This window comes from Chiloscyllium plagiosum, unplaced genomic scaffold (assembly GCF_037043375.1).
Source record: "Chiloscyllium plagiosum isolate Xiang-an unplaced genomic scaffold, Cpla_swu_hap1 HiC_scaffold_12, whole genome shotgun sequence".
NCBI classification, from domain to species: domain Eukaryota; kingdom Metazoa; phylum Chordata; class Chondrichthyes; order Orectolobiformes; family Hemiscylliidae; genus Chiloscyllium; species Chiloscyllium plagiosum.
The window spans coordinates 100,519,621-100,537,158 of NW_028270150.1; the positions used below are offsets into that span (position 1 = coordinate 100,519,621).

The 17,538-nt window shown below is 40.0% G+C and overlaps 1 protein-coding gene across 3 annotated transcripts in view; it reads right to left on the reverse strand.

Moving 5' to 3' along the window:
* wbp4 (WW domain binding protein 4) overlaps nucleotides 1-17,538 on the reverse strand; it is a 58,566-nt gene that overhangs the window by 28,385 nt on the left and 12,643 nt on the right. For all 3 annotated transcript variants that reach the window (XM_087993090.1, XM_087993089.1, XM_087993088.1), the window contains exons 3-5: nucleotides 11,792-11,854; nucleotides 11,567-11,693; nucleotides 9,074-9,217 (exon numbers count right to left, since the gene is read on the reverse strand). In XM_087993090.1, coding sequence (XP_087849216.1) covers nucleotides 9,074-9,217; nucleotides 11,567-11,693; nucleotides 11,792-11,854 — 334 coding nt within the window. The remainder of the gene's footprint in view (nucleotides 1-9,073; nucleotides 9,218-11,566; nucleotides 11,694-11,791; nucleotides 11,855-17,538) is intronic.

Genomic DNA, 17,538 nt, shown 5'->3' on the forward strand with positions numbered 1-17,538 from the left:
TCAGTATCATGTTCCCACTCTCACCCCTCCCATTTTCATCCCTTTAGCCTGAAGGACAATATCCAACTCCTTGATGAAAACATTCAATGTTTTGCCATCAACTGCTTTCAGATAGAAATTTCCACAGGATCATCCCTCTCTGGGTAAAGAAATTTCTCCTTATCTCAGTCCTAAATGTGATCCCTGGCTCTGAACTCCCTGGTCACTAAGACCATTGTGTTTGTGTTTACATTGTCTAGTCCTGTTAGAATTTTGTCGGTTTCAATGAGATCACCATCCATCCCCACAGTTACCCAAACACCACTGAATATAGTCCCATCCAAAACAGGGTGGCATGGTGGCTCAGTGGTTAGCACTGCTGCCTCACAAAGCCAGGGATGCGGGTTTGATTCCAGCGTCGCACGACTGTCTGTGTGGAGTTTGCACATTCTCCCAATGTCCATGCGAATTTCCTCCAGGTACTCCGGTTTCCTCCCACAACCCAAAGGGGTGCAAGTTAGGTGAATTGACCATGCTAAATTACCTATAGTATTCAGGGATGTGTAGGTTAGATGCATTAGTCAGGGGTAGGCATAGAATAATAGGCTAGGGAGTGGGTCTGGGTGGGTTCCTCTTCAGAGGGTCGGTGTGGACTTGTTGGGACTAATGGCCTGTTTCCACTCTGTAGGGATTCTACGATCAAACCAGTCTTTCTTCATAAGTTAGTCCTGCCATTCCAGGCCCCAATATGGTAAGCCTTCGTTGCATCCCTCTTATAAAGAAGAACATACAAGGAGACTAAAATTGCACACAATATTCCAGGCCAGTTTTCACCAGGGCCCTGTGCAATTAGAGCAAGACATCCCTGCTCCTGTACGCAAATCTTCTCACTATGAAGGCCATGCATACTAGTTACCTTCTTCACCGCCTGCTGCACCTGCACATTTACTTTCAGCAACTAGTATACAAGGACACCCAGGTCTCAGTGCATCTCCCCCTTTACCAGTCTATTGCCATTCAAATAACCTGCCTTTCTATTTTCCCTAGATAGCTTCACATTTATCAATTATATTTCAGCTGCCATGAACTTGCCCACTTACAACTTGTCCATGGACACTACTCACAATTCACTCTTCTATCCAGCTTTCTCAAGGTCAACTAGCAACAGAGAATAGCTCACACACAGAATTTTTAAAAATCATGTTGTGTAGAAATCTTAAATTAAGGACTAGGGCAATGTGACCATCCCTTACTATCCACAGATATGCCAATATAAACTTCTTCCAAATTTACTTTAGCCAGGATTACTGCTGCCACAAACCTTGTCATGTTTCACAAACAAATTAGTGGTATCAACTACATGACCACCACTTTATCACGAGCAAATGTCCCATGCCAATTCTTTCTGGTAGCTTCAGGTTCAGAGGCTGCTTGTGATGGTTCAGCCTGTTTCTTTGAAGATGTTTGTTATTGACCCCAGGTATCAGGTGTTCTAGTACAAGTTAGAAAGTCACGAGTCACAAATCCCACTTCAGAGATGCAAGTACAAAATCTAGGCCAACACCTTTGTCCAATGCTGCATTATTTAAGATTCCATCTTTCAGTGGACATATTAAACTGATGACTTGTCTGTCACTTCAGATGGAAGCAAAAAGATACCAAAAGAATAAGGGTGTTATCTCGTGTCAGAGCAAGTATTTGTACCTCAACCAATATCACTAAATCAGATTACCTGACCATCACAATGCTGGTGGGACTTTGCTTTTGTGCAAAATGGCTGGTGTATTTCCTACATGAATAGCTAAATAGTACTTTGCTTCAGCCTGAGGTCAAGAAAAACACCATATAATTGCAAGAGCTTTTTAAATAGCTTCTGTTCCCTTGATTTATTCATTTATAAATCGTTAAGTTGTACCAATTGCAAAATTCTGACTCCAGGTCTTTCTCTTTCCGAAAATAAGATTGTTTGACATCTGGAATAAACATAATACCTGTATGGTGATGAACACAAGCCTAGGTGTGAGGCACACTGCATTTTGTGTGGGGCTTACCTGGGGTTGAAGAACCCTCAAAACACATATTGCCCAAGGCTTTGATCATCCTTCTAACTATGCGCGCCTTTGGCTTGCCTTTCTTTTCTTTAACCTCTGTGAAAGGGCTTTAATTTTATCTAATTAAAGGTGTTTTATAAGGCAAATTGTTGACTGGCTCTTCTTGCCATCAATTTAAGAAAGAGTTAAGAAAAGTCACCTATGGTATAGCTTACACCATAATATGCATAACATTTTGCATTTACAGACCAGCTTCTAAACATTTGATTGCCTTTTCCTACTTGCAACTTACAGTAATTAAAGAAAACTCAAAATAGAAACTCAGCTTGACAGATAGCAGAAAGGTTGGAAAAATTAAATTTTATCCTAACATGGGTGAAGTGCTGTTCAGCTTGTTTAAGGTAGGTTACCCCAAAACAGCAGAAGTCAGTGCATAGGGCCAAATCCAATATCTATTCCACTACCTCAAAATGGGGCAGATGGGAAGCTAATTTTAAAAGCAGTTAACCCACTTTTTAAATCAGCTCTTCAGCCTACAAATTCCGAACAGACCAAGCAAACAGCTGATTCACTATGCTGCCAACAAGCATATCTAAGAACCCAGTCTTGCCATACTGGCTAAATACCATTCTTCATTCTGCAGAGTAGAGTTTTCAAAGGCAAATACAGATGTGCAAGTACACTCAGCTTGGCTCTCAATCACTTCCACAGTCATCTAGAATGAAATTCAAGTTTCATGCAGTAGTGATCTGACTCCCCAAAGCAGAACTTGGGAGTTTATTGAAATAGTCTCCAATTGCTTGGACATGTGTAGCTGCAACATCATCCAAAATACAGCAATCTGTTCAACTGGCACCTCAACCCCACGAGCACACTTGGAATCAATGTTTTCTATCTTCAAGATGCAATGGACTAACTCAAGGTTATTCAGCAGCATTTCAGATGCTCTATCAAGACATCGGCAGTAGGTGCATGGCAATATTATCTTAGACTTGTTTTCCATTCACAATCTCAATCTGTGAGAGTTACTCTGCACAAGATCAGTGTGGATTTGTTGGGCCGAAGGGCCTGTTCCCATACTGGAGGGATTCTTAAAAAAAAGTTCACAGCTTCCTTCAAAACAGATTGGGCAATACTTGCCAGTGGTGTCCAGAAAGAATGAATTTAAAACATCGCGATCAGGTACCTTGTGCTATTTATCTAATGAGTGGGAACAGGGGAAGTTAAACCAAAGATGTTTGGTCCACAGGAGGAGAAACACATCCCACCATTTCCCCACAGACCTGTTTGTGGGGAAATGGTGATTTATTTATCTAATAAATCACGAAGTCGGAGTTAATGCAACTATTACAAATTTTCGATTATATTGTAAGTTTGAATAGTAGACTTTGAACATTTTATTAAACACTTCACTGCTCCAAGTACCCAATAAATTTGATCTGAGTGAGTGGTTACCACATTGTCATTGTATACATTCATGAACAATATAGGTTGAACTTGCACTGAAATAGAAATGGAGAGGATGTAATGGAATTAAAGTGAATATTTTCAATTGTTGTAATTCTACTGTGCAGGAATACTCCAGATGGCAGGGAATTACTGGGATTACAGAAAAACATACTTGCAATGACAAGGAACACGCGGAGATCGGTTAACTCAATAGCAACTCACAGTCTGACCATAAGTCTTAAAACCCAAAACAGTTGACTTAAAATGACAGATTTTGACTTGAATAGTAAGAAAACAGCTGCAGCCATTAACTAGTCTTACATTTGATTTGCCAGGGGTCTCATTAACAACCATCCAAAAAGCACAGCTTCCCCTGCATTCATCTAGCACTGTATCAACACGGAAATGACTACTCCTTCTTGACCAACCAGATTAATTAGTAGCATTCAGTCGAGAATTTATTGTTAAATCAAGTCTGGAAAGGGACAAAAGAAAGCTGGATTGAGAAAAAAATGAAAGACACAAGAGGAATAATTTCATTTCCTTCTGAATCCCCAATAATTAAAAGCTGAAGGAATAAGAGTAATCATTGTAAATGGTAATTTTCAGCAATAGAAAGATTGTCTACACTGGACTGGACAGCGAGATCAGTTCTGAAAAGATAGGGCCATGGGGAGAGTACATCATTAGGACTAGTTTTGCAGCACCTACCAGTTATGTGGCATGAAGGGTTAAACAGCTTCTCATGTGATGCAAATATTTAAAGTGGTCTCTCTCTTGTCTGACAATAACTGATAAATTGGCTCATACTTCCCACACCGTTCCTCACCAACTGCTTTGTCACCTCAGCTGAAAATGCAGGGCTGGAATTCCATTTTGCCAGGGCCTGTTTGGCTCAAGTATACATTTGATCAGTAACTCCAAGCCTTTAACTGTCTTCTCCAAACAGAAAATTAGGAATATGAACAGCAAAATTAACTTTACAATTAGTTAATCAACTTGTGAATGTTGTAAATGACAAACTCACAGGAGGACACATGCTGAATACATTATAGATATATTATAGAAAGATGCACCACAACAGACCATCCATCCCACTGTACTTGCTGGCACCTACAAAGAACTATCCAATTAGTCCCACTCCCCTGTTCTTTCAATATTACCCAGCAAAAGTTCTTCACAAGAATTTATCCAATTCTCCTCAAAGTGATTGATAAACCTGGTTCCATGATCTTTTTGGGCAGAGAATTCTAGACACCACAACTCGCTTTGTAAAATACGTTACTTTATTCATCTCAAGTATGTCCCCTGGAAACAATTTCTCTGCTTTTACATCAGCAAAACATTTTTTATAATCTCCATGAAATTTCCCTTTAATCTTTCCTGACTCAAGGAAAGCAACCCCAGTTTTCCTATGCAACTGAAATCCTTCAACCTTGGTACCATGTTAGCGAATCTGCTCTGCACTTTCCCCAAAACCTTGATGTCTGCTTCCTAAAGTGCAGAGTCCAGAAGTGGCTACAAGATTCTAGTCAAGACTTAATCAGTGTTTTATGAAGGCACAACAGAACTCCCTAATTTTTAACTGTTTGACTAATTATAAAGCCAAGGATCAGGTGCACTTTTTAAAAAAGCCATCTAATTTGTACTGCCAATTTCTAAGGTATGGGGATATACAACACCACTTTGCTCTCACACCCCCTTTAAACATGCACTATCTAGTTCACAAAATTTCTCCTTATTCTTCCTCCCAAAATTAATAACTTCATATCTTGCTACATTAAAATGAATATGTCCATTTTGTCCTAGAGTCTGTTACCATTCATTTCACAGTTTATAATATTCTTCAAGGCACAAGTCAAGAGTGTTCTGGAATATTCCCCACTTGCTGGGATGAGTACCATTACAACAGCATCCAACTCAAAGCAGACCTCTTAATCGACAGCCCACCATCACCTTAAACAGTACTCTCTTCACCACTGATGCATAGTGGCACCAGTCTGCAATTTACAATATGCACTACAGCAACTATGAAGCTTTTTTGACAGCACCTTTCAAATACATAGTCTCTATCGCCACCTCCTAAATTGACAAGGCAGCAGTAGTTTAAGAACATCACCTGTAAGTTCCCCTCCAAGCTACAAAGCATCCTGATGTGGAACTGTACTGCAGTTTTTTAAAGTGTTAAAATCCTGGAGATTTCTAACAGTACCATGGATGTACCTACACCAAAAGACACCCAGCAGGTCATGAAAGCAGGTCATCACCACCTTTCCAAGGGCAATTAAGGATGGGTAACAAATGCTGGCCCAGCCAGAACTGTCGACATCACGTGAGACAATTAATAAATTCCCAACATGAACCCGCTCCTCAATGAAAACAACAATATGCCAGGCTCCCTTCTGGGAAGCAATCAACCATTCACCAGTGCTTTCTGCTTTTCATCCCTGGCCAATTATATATTCACTCAACATGTCATGATGACAGATCAGGACGGAGTACTTACGAACATATTAAACTCTGAATTCCAATATAGAATTATAGAATCTCTACACTGGGGAAGCAGGCTTTAGCCCTCCAAAGGCATCCCATCCAGACCCATTCCCCTCCTTCCCTATTCCGGGAACGCTGCATTTTGCCAGGGCTCATTCACTTAACTTGCACATCTTTAAGCACAGGAGGAAATCAGAGCACCTGGAGGAAACCCACGCAAACACAGGGAGAACGTGCAAATTCCATACAGTCGCCAGAGGGTGGAATCGAACCCAGTGCCCTGGCACCGCAAGGCAGCAGTGTTAACCACTGGTACACTGTGCTGCCCTTTATTTTAAAACAAGGACTGCTATATCCAAAAGATCACTGTGGATGCAAATCCAGCGATTCCCTGAGTGGACCAATGGATTATGGCATCTATAGAGAGCCAGGAAAATTTCAAACAGAAGCAGTAAAAATGAAGAGATCATGAAAGGTCGACTACCCAGCCCCACTGAGCACAAACTTATCTCCTGCAGACAAACTTGTGTTTTACCCTTCTGGGGGAATATACAAAAATAAAAACTGAAGACAACTTCCGATCGGTATCTTAGCGGCCTGACATACTAATAAGTGCACTCATGCTTTGAAGTTCAATTTTAGAACAGCTAATAAACACCCTGCACTGTTAGAAAGAAAGGGAAAATACTATTGTTGAGTGCTGCTAGGAAGCCAGCATTGAATTTTTTTCATCCTGCTTACTTTCAATCAACCTGCAAAGCCAAGAATCTGAAAATCGCTGCTCAACCACCACATCAACACTATCCGTAACACCCCATGTAATGGCCCCAAACCTTCTACAACTATTCTTCACAAGTGTCTTAAACCTGACTCAGAAATCATTTTCTAACTTAAGTCTTTTGTTTGGGGGGTGGGGGGGGAGAAGAGGGGGGAGCTCATATCTTATTCCTTGTCTTGTGTGTTGCATTCTTAGTCCTTCTCATGGTTAGTAAGCAATAGTCTCACTTCACTGAAAACTCAAAAACAAAAGCCTGGTTAAATTCTCTTTTTATGGAAGCTATCCACAGGGAAAAGGATCTTTATTAAAATAATCTTGATGTCACCTATTGTGGGGGTTCACCCCTTCTCAGCCAGGAACTTTGCACTAATCTAGAGACAGTGTCATGAAACTACTCAAACCTATTTGAAAGACAATCACAGAAGACAACTTTGAAAAGTGACATTATAGTAAGCCTTAGGAATTATATACTCTTATTTATACATTACACATTTAATACAATTCTCTCAGAACATCTTTCAAATAAAACATCCAATTAAACTCTTCACTGAACAGGGGTTTCTGTACATTACATTTGTATTTTGGATAACTCCAAAGATACTTGTGTGAAGCAACACTTCATGACACTCGTTTATACATACAACAGTCCAAATAAAACAATCAACCTCTCGAACTGTATTACCTTAAACAATAAATAGCTTCTGGTGCAATATCCAGTTTTTGCCAATTCACAAACACAAGCTCTATCACTTAAATGAGGATATTTTATGCAAGTATACACTTTTACTCATTCAATTCAGCAGAACAACATTATTTCAGATAAGCTTTTATTAACATTCGAAATTGAAAAGCAAGAAGGACAAACTTCAAAACTCGGTGATATGAAACTGGATGTAGTGTGTAGAATTTTCAATGCCTGCAGCATATTGGGGGAAGGTGCAAAGTTGGAAGCTCTACAGAATGAGTTCCAGGGAAAGAATATGTTAACGTAGAGAATGATAGAATCAAATACCAATAAAAACACTCTGAGGATGGCAAGATTGTATAGGTCACATTTGACTGCTGAGAGATTAAAAAAAAAGAAAGACCAAAGAAAGAAATACTGGAACAGTGTTACTGGTAGTTAAGCTAAAGAAGGATCAACCATCAGATGATCTTTTGTAAAATTAGTTTAAGTATTCAGGAAGAGTCACTCCACATACAGGAGTATTAAACACTTGAAAGACCAAAGCTTCAAAGTAAATTAATCGATGTGGGGATAGGGCATATAGTATTCGAAAAGACATCAAGCCTTCTGAAGGCAGCTTAAGATTCAAGACATGTATGTTACAATGAGATAATGAAGCAAGGAATGTTAATACATAAACATGATCCAAGATGAAAAGCTTGAACTATAATGCATTAGTTGCTGTTGGTCTGAGAGAGAATTACAAAGAAACACATTCCTTCATGAAAATATAATAATTTTCTCCTAAAACATGAAGGATGCCACAGTAGCGATCCTACAAGACCAGAGTATTGCGGGAATGTGTGTACGTCAAAAACTAAAGCATCAACGACAGATAGTGACCTTTACTTAGAGGAAGTGCGCAGTGAATGGTCTGGCCATGCTTTAGAAAAGTACAAGTTAGTAGCAAATTAATCATCAAAGCATTTGACCAGAGGTGCATAACATTAGTTACCAAATAGGCTGCCTGTGGAGTAACAGCAAAAGACCCAAACTTTAAAACTAACAGCCGGACTCGATAGAAAAGAGTGGAGAAACAGCACAAATTAGCAAAGATCTGAAAGTAACGGTTCGATCAGCAGGGTGGGATAAAACAAATCAAATTAAATCACAATTAATAAATGGTGCTAGGTACTCACCTACATTAAGTAAATTAAGGACACCATAAGGCAAAAGGTGAGCTTTTCCAGTTAAAACTAAAGGAACATTTTTAAAGGTTGTTTTCCCAATACACCAGAAAGTGGATTTGCTGCTTTGGAGAAGTAGGGAGTAGAGACCAACTTCCAGGCAAAGGCTTTGTTGGGAAGAAGGATGTCACATGGTACAGGGAGGCAACTGATGAAAAGGGAGAGTTTTTATTTTAAATTGACTTTTGAAATTAGATTTAATGACAACCAAAGTGGATTTGGCCTGAACTTTTGGAAGTTGTTGTGCTACGCCTCAATAAATTTCTCAACTTAAAAGCTTGTGCTCAAGAAGCAAATTTACCACATTTTAGGAAATAAATCATGAGCAATGGACAGGTAAATTCTTGATACAGGCACATTTTTATATACACAGAGCAAAATTTAGATAGAAGCCAAGTTGAGGTCTTACCTCCTGTTTTAGTGTTGTAGTAATAGAAGTAACCTTCAGGTGAAACACCTTGTACCCAGATATTTGCTGTATTCTGCTTTGTACATTGTGTGTCAGAGGTCTTTACTCCTGGTTGTTGTTCAGTCGTACTTGACGATGATGAAGCTAAGACAGCAAAACATTTGTTTCTCAATTACAGAGTTTGAAGAAGTAGAAAGTATTTAAATTTTAAACTATTCCTTACTTTCTTTAAAAAGAGACACTCAACTGTTTTGCGGAAAACTGACAGGAGGGAAGGGAGAGAGGCATAAAGAAATGGAAAGGAAATAATATTTTTTAAAACAAAGGACTTTATTTTTGTAAATACAATTTTCCTTGAGAAACATAGTATTTGAGTAAGTGCGAATATATTTCTCATGGAAATCACAGAATACAATAAGACAAGATTCATAGTGGTATCAGCGTGCATGGTCAATGAAATTAAAGCCTGTAGCAATTTTCAAACGTAAAACCACTCTGAAAATCATGTGCCCCACAGAAGTTTACAAGCATGTCCGTGCAACGATGGGATGGATAACAATGGAGTGAAGTTAGAGTCATAGAAATACAGAGTACCGAAACAGACCCTTTAGTCCAAATTGTTCATGCCGACCAGATGTCCTAAATAAATCTAGTTCCATTTGCCAGCATTTGGCCCATATCCCTCTAAACCCTTCCTATTCATATACCCATCTAACTGCCTTTTAAGTGTTGTAAATGTACCAGCCTCCATCACTTCCTCTGGCAGCTCATTCCATACACACATCACCCTCTACATGAAAATGTTGCCCCTTAGGTCCCTTTTAAATCTTTCCCCTCTCACCTCAAACCTATGCACTCTAGTTCTGGACTCTCCCACACCAGGGAAAAGACCATGTCTATTTACCCTATCCATGCCTCTCATGATTTTATAAATCTCTACAAAGTCACCCCTCAGTCTCTGACACTTTGGGGAAATTGCCCCACTCTATTCTATCCCTATAAGTCAAACCCTCCAACCGAGGCAACATCCTTGTAAACCTTTTCTGAACCCTTTCAAGTTTCACAACATCCTTCCTATAGCAGGAATACCAGAAATGCACTCAGTATTACAATAGTGGCTTAACCAAATGTCCTGTATGGCCACATGACCTCCTAACTCCTATATTCAATGCACTGACCAATAAAGGCAAGCATACTAAATGCCTTCTTCACTTTCCTGTCTACTGTAACTCCACTTTCAAGAAACTATGAACCTGCACTCAAAGGTCTCTTTGTTCAACAACACTCCCCAGGACCTTGCCATTAAGTGTATAAGTCCTGCCCTGATTTGTCTTTCCAAAATGCAGCACTACACATTTATCTAAATTAAACTTCATCTGACACTTCTTGGTCCATTGGCCCATCTGATCAAGGTCCCATTGTACTGAGGTAACCTTCTTCACTGTCCACTACACCTCCAATTTTGGTGTCATCTGCACCTGTGGCACGGAATGGACAGCTCAAGTGGTCTACGTAAAGAATGCAACTAATTAGTATGGGACATTTTCATACAACCAATAATATCAACGGCACCTCTGAAGAAAGAACACACACTTTGAAGTTCTACCAGAGAGTTTAGTACGTGCAGTTCAATAATTGGATGTGTGCCTCTGCAAGCTATTCAAGGGTTAAGCTCCTGATGAATGTTAATGCGAATATTTGATGGAGAATAAACCTTCAGAAAGAGTAAAAATAATTGTGCTGCTTCACTTTCCATTTTGTATTGTTTTGTCACCAAATCATTGGGTGCTATTCATGCACAAACTCACCAGATCATTAAAAAAATACAAAATATCCAATTCAAAGATAGAAAAGATGTTTTGTAGGGAGAGGAATTATTCTGAAAGTAAAAATGCATAAGCCACTCCAAAATGGGAGCCTTACTATAGTGCAACAGCCAAAGTGATTCAATTAACTCTTTGCACTGGATGCGAAAAACAATGAATCAGATGGTTTTTAAAACAGTACTATTGTAGTTAAAGATAAGCTTGTAGAATTGATTCATTCAATAAAACCTGCCACATTTATTTAATTTGAATGACCTATATATTTTCCTTGCATTTCAAAATGGGAATCACTCACACCAACACTGTGGCTCTGAGTTTATACTTGATATGGCTTCTAATTTGTGTGTTTGAGGTACAAGTCAAATTGCATTTTTTGGGAAATTTCGATGGTTCACAGCTTAACTTATGAGTCGTGATCTGTGGTGTTTGCATCACAATTAGGGGTTTGTTCATAAGTGAGGGCAAGCCAGAATGTGGAGTTGAGGCCACAATGAGATCAGTTTTGATATTATTGAACAATAGATCTGGTGATAGAACCCAAATATCTGTAGTCTACTGCTGCTCTTACTTTGCATTCTCATGTGAAATTCAAAATGAACTGATACGGTCACACATACTTTCAACAGTTCTCAAATAAAAATAAATCTTTAGCAAGAATAAATGCTACCTGAAATGTTTACTCCAAGTCGCTTCAGATCTTCTTGATATGCTTTCATAGCTGCAGACTCCATCTCAGCAAATTCCTTTGCTATTCTCTCCTCTTCTTTTGCTTTGTCCAAACTTTTCTTTTTGATCTAGAAGCACAGATAAACATGTCGATCAGGACCAGCCAAAAATGCAAAGTGTATTGATGAAAAATATCAACAGGGAAAGAAGAATCAAAAAGAGGTACCTCACTGATTCTCTTGGCCACATTTTCCTGATGGTTCTTCCCTCTTTCATGAAACTCGACACTCTAAGGGAAATATTTGAAAAGAACAACAAGAATTGTTAGGTGTCTAAGCAACAACTCTAATGTTTGAATACATATAAATCAATGCTTTTTCAAAAATATTTCAACAGACATTGGTGTTGCTGGTTAGCTTAGCATCAACTTTTCATTCCTAGCTTTGGCAAATAGAGTCATAGAGATGTACAGCATGGAAACAGACCCTTCGGTCCAACCTGTCCATGCTGACCAGATATCCCAACCCAAGCTAGTCCCACCTGCCAGCACCCGGCCCATATCCCTTCAAACCCTTCTTCTTCATATACCCATCCAAATGCCTCTTAAATGATGCAATTGTACCAGTCTCCACCACCTCCTCTGGCAGCTCATTCCATACACATACCACCCTCGGAGTGAAAAAGTAGCCCCTGAGGTCTCTTTTATATCTTTCCCCTCTCACCCTAAACCTATGCCCTCAAGTTCTGGACTCCCCGACCCCAGGGAAAAAAATCAAGGAGAATTCAAAGGGTTTTTACAAATACATTAAGGACAAAAGGGTAACTAAGGAGAGAATAGGGCCCCTCAAAAGCAAGGTGGCCTTTGTGTAGAGCCGGAGAAAAAAGTATTTTTTGCATCAGTATTTACTGTGGAAAAGGATATGGAAGATATAGAATGTAGGGAAATAGATGGTGACACCTTGCAAAATGTCCATATTACGGAGGAGGAGGTGCTAGATATCTTGAAACACAGAAGGTGGATAAATCCCCAGGACCTATAGTTGGGCGGCACGGTGGCACAGTGGTTAGCACTGCTGCCTCACAGCGCCAGAGACCCGGGTTCAATTCCCGCCTCAGGCGACTGACTGTGTGGAGTTTGCACGTTCTCCCCGTGTCTGCGTGGGTTTCCTCCGGGTGCTCCGGTTTCCTCCCACAGTCCAAAGATGTGCAGGGTCAGGTGAATTGGCCATACTAAATTGCCTGTAGTGTTAGATAAGGGGTAAATGTAGGGGTATGGGTGGGTTTCGCTTCGGCGGGTCGGTGTGGACTTGTTGGGCCGAAGGGCCTGTTTCCACACTGTAATCTAATCTAATCTAATCAGGTGTACCCTAGAACTCTGTGGGAAGCTTGAGATATGATTACTGAGCTGAAAATGTGTTGCTGGAAAAGGGCATCAGGTCAGGCAGCATTCAAGGAGCAGGAGAATCGACGTTTCGGGCATGAGCCCTTCTTCAGGAATGAAGGGCTCATGCCCGAAACGTTGATTCTCTTGCTCCTTGGATGCTGCCTGCCCTGCTGCGCTTTTCCTGCAACACATTTTCAGCTCTGATCTCCAGCATCTGCAGTCCTCACTTTCTCCTATATGATTACTGGACTTCTTGCTGAGATATTTGTATCATCGATAGTCACAGGTGAGGTGCCGGAAGACTGGAGGTTGGCTAACGTGGTGGCACTGTTTAAGGACAAGCCAGAGAACTATAGACTGGTGAGCCTGACCTCAGTGGTGGCCAAGTTGTTGGAGGGAATCCTGAGGGACGGGATGTACATGTATTTGGAAAAGCAAGGACTGATTAGGGATAGTCAACATGGCTTTGTGCGTGGGAAATCATGTCTCACAATCTTGATTGAGCTTTTTGAGGAAGTAACAAAGAGGTTTGATGAGGGCAGAGTGGTAGATATGATCTACATGGACTTCAGTAAGGCGTTCGACAAGGTTCCCCATGGGAGACTGGTTAGCAAGGTTAGATCTCATGGAATACAGGGAGAACTAGACATTCGGATACAGAACTGGCTCAAAGGTAGAAGACAGAGGGTGGTGGTGGAGGGTTGTTTTTCAGACTTTACAGGCCTGTGACCATTGGAGTGCCACAAGGATGAGTGCTGGGTCCTCTACTTTTTGTCATTGACATAAATGATTTGGATGCGAACATAAGAGGTACAGTTAGTAAGTTTGCAGATGACACCAAAATTGGAGGTGTAGTGGACAGCAAAGAGAGTTACCTCAGATTACAACAGGATCTTGACCAGATGGGCTAATGGTCTGAGAAGTGACAGATGGAGTTTAATTCAGATAAATAAAAGGTGCTGCATTTTGGGAAAGCAAATTTTAGCAGGACTTATACACTTAATGGTAAGGTCCTAGGGAGTGTTACTGAATAAAGAGACCTTGGAGTGCAGGTTCATAGCTCCTTGAAAGTGGAGTCGCAGGTAGATAGGATAGTGAAGAATGCGTTTGGTATGCTTTCTTTTATTGGTCAGAGTATTGAGTACAGGAGTTGAGAGGTCATGTTGCAGCTGTACAGGACATTGGTTAGGCCACTGTTGGAATATTGCGGGTAATTCTGGTCTCCTTCCTATCGGAAAGATGTGAAACTCGAAAGGGTTCAGAAAAGATTTACAAGGATGTTGCCAGGGTTGGAGGATTTGAGCTACAGCGAGAGGTTGAACAGGCTGGGGCTGTTTTCCCTGGAGCATCGGGGACTGAGGGGTGACCTGAAAGAGGTTTACAAAATTATGAGGGGCATGGATAGGATAAATAGACAAAGTCTTTTCCCTGGGGCTGGGGAGTCCAGGACTAGAGGGCATAGGTTTAGGGTGAGAGGGGAAGATATAAAAGAGAGCTAAGGGGCAACTTTTTCACACAGAGGGTGTTACGTGTATGGAATGAATTGCCAGAGGAAGTGGGGGAGACTGGTACAATTGCAACATTTAAAAGGCATTGGGATGGGTATATGAATAGGAAGGGTTTGGAGGGATATGGGCTGGGTGATGGCAGGCGGGACTAGATTGGGTTGGGATATCTGGTCAGCATGGATGGGTTGGACCGAAGGGTCTGTTTCTGTGCTGTACATCTCTATGACTCCAAGTGGTGATGGTTTTTACTCACAATTTGTATCTGCAAATAAAAAATTGTGTTGTATCTTACTCTTGTTAACACTTACAAACGCAAACTGCTTAACTAAACAAAATAATTAACAATACAAGTATTTTTATAATATTTATACTTATGTTAATATTACACGCACTGAGAAATCAAATCACAAACATTTCCATGCCTTGATTACCAAAATTTCTAAGCACAAAAGTAGGGTTTAAAAATAAACTCAAATTCAAACATGAAGTAGTTCACAATAAATTACTGAAATCACCTGATATTTTTATCCTTTCATGACTTTCCTCAAAAAAATGCAAAAACTCATCCAATCAGAGCTGTCAGCTTTCAAACATTTTAGTGTACTTTGAGCAGTCTGCAAAATTGTTCAGCGATTAATGCATTCTGAACATGCAAACTGTGTCAACGGTGAAGAGGGTGTGTCGTCTAATCTTTCAAGGAGTTGTGTTACTGTATCTCTAATTGCCTTTCAAAACGTTTCAAATCTCTAATCTATTTCATCCAAGGGTATATCTATTAAAGAAATGCACTTTTCCATTACATAGAGATCAGCAAAAAACACTTTCCTTTTTCATATGTACACTGTTTATATTTAGTAGCACAGATCTACATATATAACATGAAACTCCTTCGTCCCTTGTTCTAAAATTTTTAGTTATTCCAACTGTTTCCACAAAATTATATCATAACATCTACAACACCCACAGTCTCCTCACTATAGGACTGTCATTATCATTCAACACTAAGTTATAGTCCAACAGGTTTGTTTGGAAGCACTAGCTTTCGGAGCACTGCCCCTTCATCAGGTGATTGTGGAGAATACGAGTGTCAGACACAGAATTTATAGCAAAAGGTCATTATCATTTAGGGTATAGGTTTGCTCGCTGAGCTGTAGGTTTGATATCCAGACGTTTCATTACCTGGCTAGGTAACATCATCAATGGCGACCTCCAAGTGAAGCTTCACTTGGAGGTAGCCACTGATGATGTTACCTTGCCAGGTAATGAAATGTCTGGATATCAAACCTACAGCTCAGCGAGCAAACCTACACCCAAAACCTCAACCTGAGCTACAAACCTTCACAAACTTTGGTCATTATCATTTTAACTAAACAATAATATAGAAACAGAATGATCAGTGTTGATTCCACTAATATCCTCCATCTCCTCACACTCTGCATTCCTGATTTAAAGAAAATCCTCACTCACCCTTTGACCCACAAATGTTGGTTCAGCCTTCAATTGCCTCAGGTACATCCTCCAAAATTCTCTGCTTCTTTAAACTTACCCCTCTCTCCACTTGCAAGGAGGTTTGTAAAACCCATCTTTTACACCAAGATTCCTTAACATGCACTCATGTGCTCCTTAATTGCTTTTGAGATATTTTTCTACTTCCTCTATGAAGCATTTTGGCACATTTTCTACAGTAAAGATTTGACATTACTATTAGATGGTCATTCAAGTGGGACCAGAAACAACTCTTCCTAAGTATTTCTGTCTTCTTTCATCTAAGAGACACATACATGTTGTCTAACAGGTTGCTCGCCAGTAACCAGGTCAGAAATGCTCTGTATCATGTTTCAACATCTGTGCGTTAAGATCCCTTTCCTTCGTGAAAAGTTATGCTTTTCTCATTCCCATGACAGTTAGTTATTTTCCAATGCTGATAAAATAATGCTTCTTTCCTACCCATGGTAGGAATATGAAAGGAATTTATTTTTCTTTCTTTCATAGGATATGGAGATTGCTTGCTCGGCCTGTATTTGTTACCCGCCCCTAATTACTATTTAACAGGCTAGGCCATTTGAGAAGAATTAACTATATTCCTGTTGATCTGGAGTAAGGCAGACTGGGTAAGGATGGCAGATTTCCTTCCTGAAAAGGATGTTAGTGAACCAGATGGGTTCTTACAACACCAGAGAGCTGTCATGGTCATCACAAAAGAGACTAGCTTGCAATGCCAAATTTATTTAACTTAAATTCCACCAGCTGTCATTGTGGAATTTGTACCAAGGTCACCAGAGGATTAGCCAGGACCTCTATTTATGAGCCCAGTGATATTACCACTATGCCACTATCTCAAGGTTCCAGCAATAGTTGAGTATTGTGATTGACATTTATCAATTTCTCAATTACTTTACCTCTGCCTTATATGTAGATTAGATGTTTCAGTTAAAGCACAGGCAAATATTATTGGTGCCCAAATATTCTTTTTTAAAGAGAATGAATAATTGAAAACAAACAAGCTTGTCCAAATGTTTGCAGATATATTATTTCCATATTTGAACTGAGATCAAATATTTCCAAATTCAAGATATTCAAATCATTCTGATGGTAAGCAGAATGGTAGGGTAGCTAGTACTAAAGTAATTTCCTTTTGCCAATAAGGTTAGCCAAGACAAAGCAGCTTGCTTGATTCGCAACCCATCCTCCAGTTTTAACACTGAGCAGGTATTGGGGTGTCACAGTGGCAACAGCGTGTAACGTCTACAAGATGCACTGCAGTAACCCACCAAGGCTCCTTTGACAAAACATCCCAAATCCATGACTTCCACTATTTAAATGGATAAGGATAGTGGATGCATGGGAACACACCACCAACAATGCTCTAAGGACAGACGCAATCAAGGAGGCAATCAGCACTACCTTCTTAAAAGGAAATTAGCGATCGGCATTAACTACTGACCTAAATAGCGATGCCCACATCCTATGAACAAATTTCAAAAAAGCACAACTGTACTATATTCTTTCCCAATCTGTAAAGGGAACATCCAGCTCTCTTTCATTACTCCTTTTACCATTTACAGACTTGATAGTCATGCT